A 7,063-nucleotide genomic window follows, 5' to 3' on the forward strand; every position below is an offset into this window, starting at 1 on the left:
CCCGTCCCATTGTACTGGCTTTTTAAATTTATTATTATCGTTGTTTTTAAATTTAAATTAGTACAAATTTTGTTACTCGTGTGGTGAACGCGTGGCGTCGTTATCGACTGCCACCATATTTTTAGGAAACAAAATATATTAAATTTGTAACACAGGTTTTTGTGCAATCAATTACGGTTTTAATAATGCACAAGAACTAATAGCAAGTTTACAAACGGCGAGTGCCAAAGCAGTTTTACAAAAAGCGAAGAATAAGAATCGGTGCCTACAGCATTTGTCTCTAGCCACGGTGAAAAGGCCATATAGATGATCTCGATGCGTAATAATTATTATCTTCTTCTAAGGAGTTTTCGCTTTCGTCTGATGAGTGTAAAACTTGTGGAAATCCAAGTTGTAACTGTTCCTTAACTGATTGTACTGGTACGTTTATGTCCTCTAAGCTTATTTGCGACCATTCTTCATCAATTTTTCCGTATCTCCAGTTGGTATTTTTTCTATCCCCTAGGATACAAGTACCATCAGTCGGGTCAATCTGAATTTTTTTTATGTATGAATTTGGAAATTGTGTACTCAAGTATAAACCCATCAAACGACACACCCGTAATACAGAGGGTCCACCATCTAAAAAATATGAATATTTTTTCTTAATTTGCTAAAGTTAGATTACTAGTTACTACTATTCTTTATGGTACAGGACCCAACTATTTTATTTGTTAGTATGAAGTCATAAAAAAAATAATACAATAAGCAAGGTGTTCGTATTGTACAGCCATACTATTTGTATTACATGCATTTATGTGTTAGTAGTCATAACAAGTTCGGTTAATTGTTAAAATTAATATCAGTTGTATTCTTGTTCCTAATTAAATATATCTTAAAAATTATTTATATCAATGTAAGATCAAAAACCATACGACAACATAAAGATATTTACCAAGAACACGTAAGATTATTTGTTTTAAAGCTGGAACAACAAGTTCTCTTCTATTGTCTCCAAGGGTTTTCAATTTTCCCCAAACTACGAAAATAATAAAATTATGAGAAAAGTATTAAATGACCAATTTGCGAAGAAATAATAAAAAATAAATAATATTTTAGTTGCTATAAAATAAAGAAAATATCAACTCTTTAACAGGCTTTTAAGGGTATATTCGACTTTAAAAAATTCGTAATTACATTGGTATCTTACTCCATACAATTGAATTCCTGTAACAAATATATCAAACATGAAATCATTATGAAGTAAATAAAACTCGGTTAATATATATTATAAATTACAGCCACTCTAGAACTGAGATTAATTAGACCAATTAATCAATGCAAATTATTGTGTAAATGTGAATTCATTTCTAATAGAGACGTTTGAGTAAACGTTTTACATTAAAATGTCGAATGATTCTTAGAAGTTTAATCATAAAACACACATACATTTATGACCAAGTTATAAATCAAGATTTTTTTCAAATTTATAAGTAAGAGTAACTATTATTTTTATTTTATTTTATAATTACCTAATATAGATGCCATTTCTGTTAGCATTTTTTCATGGAAAAACGTGGCATCTAAAATTTAAAACAAAATATATTTTTAATGTACCTACATATTTTTTATGATTGAAATGTTATATTGGTATTTGTAGATATATACGATTATTCTCAAAGTACTTGTGAGTAATAAATATCCAATAAGTATAATAAATGTGCAATACTAAAATGTGTTTTACTTTTCAATATGTTAGAGTGAGGTCCTGAAATGAAAACAAAAATATTTTGTGCATAAATGTATCAAACAACTAAGTGGAAACCCTTCCATAATGTGCAACAATAATTATTACCCAGTACTTTACGGATCATTTTCGGACGTTCTGAAATTAACACTACATTAGTTAATGTTATTGCATTTAATTTTCTATTATATTATAAACAGGAATACGAAGCCAAGGTAGAAAAAACAGGTGTATTAGTAATTTGGAAGAAATATACTCCACTGTATATTATTCTATACGATGGGAATTACTTTGGAAAATTCAATAGTAATGAAATATTGAAAATATTTTCATAAAATGTATTAAAAACTTTTACCCGGTACAGCGATCAAACAATTAATTTTGCCTGAAATTGACATTACATAAATTAATAATATTGGATTTTATTTGTTTTTTTTTAAATATTACATTATAATATAATTATATACTAGAAGACAAAGGTCAAAGTAGAAAAAAAACTATATTAAATAGATTAGGAAATCTTTGCAAATATAATGGCTGAATCGATGCAGATTTTGAAGATGCAGTTTTTATATTTTTTTCCAGTAATTTTTTCTACTTTTATCTTTTTGTAGTTTTATGATTATTTTAATAATGGTTACGGAAATCCTTGTAAATATGGTCATCATCAATCATTAATTCAATTATATGCTCCAATCCATCTAGAATAAACAAATGAAGATATTAAAATCAAATCAAATTAAGTAAAATGCAAATTATTGGAATAATATTAAACCATGAAATAGCCATTTAACTTAACGCTACTCTCTAGATTAGGTTATTAGAAATCGCTACATTAAAATATATGCTCTAAACACTGTTCTGCATTCCTGGAGCACTTTTCTGAACTACATAGAACAAAACATATATATATATATATATATATTATATTAAGTTAGTATATTATTTTAAATTCCCTTAGGAGAACACTCTGTTTTACGGGTGTAGGGAACCCGGGGCTCTAAGCTATGGCGTAGGGAAATTGGCGCTCTCATCATCCGGTACTAAGGTATTGTAACAGCCCCTTGCTGGTGGAAAGTTCCAAGCGAACGATTCCAGCAAGGAGAAGGGAAAAATTCCTCAACATATTGGGTCCTCTATCCATGGGGATTTGACGTGAGGCTAACCTCGGATAAAAAATTATTTGGAAAAGTTTAATTTTTGAACCTAGAATGTGCGTTCGCTATACGTGACAGTTGTAGAATATATTTTGGAGGATTACGGAATTTCTATAACCGCAAGAATTTTGATGGAAAGGAGAAGGAAATGTGAAATCTAAGAAATTTGCTGTTTCTTTATACCGGTGGACTAAAGCATGAAAAAGGAGTAGGATTTATTGTTAACAAAGAATATTTAGCATATTTAAAAAGATTTGTATGAATGTACTAATAACCTTTGGGACATCCGCTAAAACAGTAAGAATGATTAAAATATGTATGAATAAAACGTGATGTAAAGTCAAATTCAACTCTTATCAGATTAATTTGAAGTCAAAACTAGACTTTGTCAGGAAGACACCTTGTCACCCGTACTCTTTAATATATCACTAGAAACTAGAGCTGAGACCTCGAATCGAATTTTTCTAATATTTGAATTATTCGAATAATCGAATAACACTATTCGTATGAAAATAATTCGAATATTCGAATAGTAATCGAATAATTCGAATAGTAATCAAATAATTCGAATAGTCGAATTTTCGATTATTTTGTCAAATTGATGTTTTTTTATAATTATATATCTATATAAATTGTTAAAATCTTATTTTTTGTAATAAGTAATAATATTTATTTTATCAAAAGAATAGTTCGTTATAATTATATTTATTCTGTTAAAAAATTATTAAAAATAGATCAAGAACACCTTACTTGTCTCTTAATTATTATTTTTTTTTAGTCTAATTAATCCTGCAAAGAAAATGATAAAATATTCAAATATTCGAAAAATCAGATCGAATATTCGAATAACCTATCGATTATTCGAATAAAACATTCGAATATTCGTTATTCGAATAACGAATATTCGTGTGAATAAAGTATTCGAATATTCCAATTTTTTTTATTCGAATAGTCCCACCACTACTAGAAACGGCCATTCAGGAAACATAGAAAAAATATGGAGGATTAAATTTGGATGACAATGAAAGACAGTGCGGAATACTAGCATACGCAGATGATATTATCATTCTAGGGTCAGATAGTCAAAAAGTACAAACTGGTACCGAAAATCTAATAAAAAATAGTAAAGACATTGGACTACAAAGAAATGAATTAAAGACTAAATACATAGTTATATCTAGACGAAATGATCACGGAGATCATCTAAAAGTTAAATATTATAAATTTGAAACAGTCGTAGTTTCAAATATCAGGGCGTTACAATTATTAGCACAAATAATAACCATGAAGAAACTAAAATAAGAACAACTGCAGCAAATAAGTGCTATTACAGTATAGCGAATATATTCATATCAAAAACCACATTATACAATGTAGTTATTACACCAGTTATTCTGTGTACGTGCGAGACTTGGTCTAAAACCTAAGGAGGTAAAGAAAAAATAGCAATCCTTGAAAGAAAAATACTAAGGAGAATATAAGGCCGAAAAAGTATACTATAACTCAACAATATGAGGAAAGAAGCAATATAGAATTGTGGCAACTATTCAAACAGCCTGATACAGAACTAGTACTGCGATATAGAAAGCGATACATAAATAGAAACCCAAAGGAAAAAGACCACTAGGCAGACAAAAACAAATGGGGATAGACAAAGTCGAAAAGAATCTATTGGAAATTGGAATTCGCATGGGGAAGCAATAGCACAGGATATGGATGAATGGAAGCAGGTATTTGTTGCAGTAATGGGCGTTAATGAACTTTGAAAAGCCAAAGAAGATATTATTTTAATTAAAATATCTTACTTGCTCCAGATCTATCTCCTACAGTCACATCATTCTTATAATGAGCTCGCCTGATGAGATCATCTGTGATACATAATTAAACAAATATGTATAATAACAGTGGGTTTTAAAAGCTTAAATAACATTTATTTATAAAATACAAATGTCACTGACTTATATTATAAACACTCTCCTTATAATCCGCTGTAAAAAAAGTGATATATAAATTTTTTTTTTAAATTTTAACTTCCTTAAGTTGGTAACTGTGAAAATAAAATAATTACATAGATCATTTGCCAAAATATTCACGAAGAATAAAGATATTAAAAAACAGAAGTGTTTCATTTTAATCTGTAAACAATAATAAACATCAAACAAATTTATATTAGTGTCAGTTTCCTCTGGTGCAGAGATGAGTCATGAGACTGTTATGGTTTTGGCAGACACTTTTAATATAATAAATATGTATAAATTTATTTTTATAAATATTTTCCTTGACCCACAAAATTTCTTAGACCGCTAACTGATTTTTTCGTATAGCAAAATAAAAATCTAATTTTAATGGTACTTTATTTGGCTAAAATTACAGTTATTTCACTACATTGAAGATGGACAAAAATAAGTCTCTGTTAACTGTTAAAACTTGAATTTCAAGCGTCTAAACTTAATTACGCACAATGCTTCTTAGTCAACCTATAATGGATTTAAAGCAAAACTATTCATTAGTTTATAGTGGAAAGAAGATAAAATTTTAGAGAGAATGTCATATCGGTTTTAAAAAAATATCCTTAGAATTAAATGTATTACCGTTATAAAAAATTAAAATATCTTTTCAAATAGTTGGTGCACTAAGATGTAGCGAAAAATAAAATTGTATAAATAGTTTTTAGAATACCTCACAAAAGTAACGTCTTGATAATAAAGTTATAGAAATATTTCGTCTAAGTCAAAAAAGGAATATTCCGCAAAATGATTTAGCTCTTATATAGATATAATTTTTTATGAATTGTTGTTTTATAGTTAATTTTTTTGTTCAATTGTTTGATATAAAATAAACTATGTAGTTTGCAGTGTAGAAAAAGCAGTTTAAAAAAAAAACGAAAATTTACCTTAATAATTAACTCAAAGTAAAACAAAATTTGTTTTAAATTTTGGGATTTTTTATTTGGGAATTACAGAAAAATGTTAAAAACAAATCTTTCCTCGTATAATATGCAAAATTTAGTACTTTACAAAGTTATATTTTTTTCATCTTTGTACTGTTGAAACATTTTTAGTTATAGGTAATTGAAAATCTAAATAATTTTGCTGAACATGGCATTTTGACTACACGCCTTTTAGTACACAACTAGCCAAATAACAAATAAGTTATATATCGATTATATAATTCTCTCTCTTAAGTGTGAATTGTGTAAAATTATGATTAATAATCGATGAAAAAATATGTAGCAATAAAAAATCCTTATTATTGTTTTTTTTTACTCTAGAACTTTTCGATCATTAGGCTCTTGCCTTCTTGATGTAAGCGTAATTACAATTATTAGAGTATGATAGAATCACTTACTTAAATTGTGAAGTTGGTAAGACGTTCTTGGACAATAATCGACTTGATTAGCTTTTAAAACTAAGTATTCTCTTCGTGACTTAGATGGGCTTATACTTAGACCGAAAAATCACAATCCAAATAGGTTATTGCGGTGTAAATATAATGTTTACACAACTGGGTCATTTTTTGTTTTTATTATGTTTTATCTTGAACATACGTTACATTAAAGCGGATTTTAGTTAAGGTTTTCTACGAAAAACACTTAAATGGAAAAAATATATTATTGACAGAATAGATTTTTTTTTGAAAATTGTATCTTGATTTTACAAAAAGTGTTTCAACGGTTACACCTATGTAAGTTTAAAACAACTTAAACGATATTGGAATACTAACATTTTAATAACGTACATTGTATGTTGTATTATAGTTAATTAAAAGTGACAAATAATTTTCGGCAATAATTAATAACGCCAAAACAGTTCACGAAACTTCCATAATCCACTATGCAAGGTTTCACTCTAAACTCAATGGTCATATTTTGAACCAACTCGTTTATAACCTCGCTTCTAGATCTTTACCAAACATTGCATTTACAATGTTGTGTTTTTTTTGTGTCTGTGCCCACGATATATTTTAAACCGCTGAACCGGTTTCTACATGTGGCAACTGTACAGATCAAAAAAAATTTTACCTGTAACGTACTCGAATGGACCAAAAATTCAACGTTACCCCTTCAAAACCGAGAAAAATTTTTTTTACATATTTTTCAACATAAAATTACGGCACTCCATAAATTTTTTTTAAAACAGTAGAAATAATTCCAAGTTTGTATGGAATATTCTTTAAACAC

The 7,063-nt window shown here is 28.0% G+C and overlaps 1 protein-coding gene across 1 annotated transcript; it reads right to left on the reverse strand.

Moving 5' to 3' along the window:
* Positions 1-209: 209 nt before the first annotated feature.
* Positions 210-6,316, reverse strand: LOC126841489 (uncharacterized). Its single transcript, XM_050577997.1, has 12 exons — positions 6,232-6,316; positions 4,952-5,018; positions 4,842-4,871; positions 4,689-4,751; positions 2,368-2,427; positions 2,082-2,111; positions 1,835-1,864; positions 1,724-1,747; positions 1,512-1,562; positions 1,177-1,206; positions 935-1,018; positions 210-621 (listed from the first exon to the last, which is right to left on the reverse strand). The coding sequence occupies exons 2-12, from the start codon at positions 5,010-5,012 to the stop codon at positions 281-283; spliced, it is 804 nt and encodes a 267-aa protein (XP_050433954.1). The 5' UTR covers positions 5,013-5,018; positions 6,232-6,316; the 3' UTR covers positions 210-280.
* Positions 6,317-7,063: the final 747 nt, after the last annotated feature.

Source organism: Adelges cooleyi, unplaced genomic scaffold (genome assembly GCF_023614345.1).
Source record: "Adelges cooleyi isolate 19-005CV unplaced genomic scaffold, UGA_ACOO_1.1 ACOO_flye_CR_arks_rails_tigmint_CR_PRNA_384, whole genome shotgun sequence".
NCBI lineage: Eukaryota > Metazoa > Arthropoda > Insecta > Hemiptera > Adelgidae > Adelges > Adelges cooleyi.

Coding starts and splice junctions, on each gene's coding strand:
- LOC126841489 (XM_050577997.1), bottom strand. CDS start 5,012: ATGAAACACTTCTGTTTTTTAATATCTTTATTCTTCGTGAATATTTTG. Junction 1,865..2,081: donor TTGTTTGATCGCTGTACCGG/GTAAAAGTTTTT, acceptor TGTTAATTTCAG/AACGTCCGAAAATGATCCGT. Junction 1,748..1,834: donor AATGATCCGTAAAGTACTGG/GTAATAATTATT, acceptor TTTTCATTTCAG/GACCTCACTCTAACATATTG.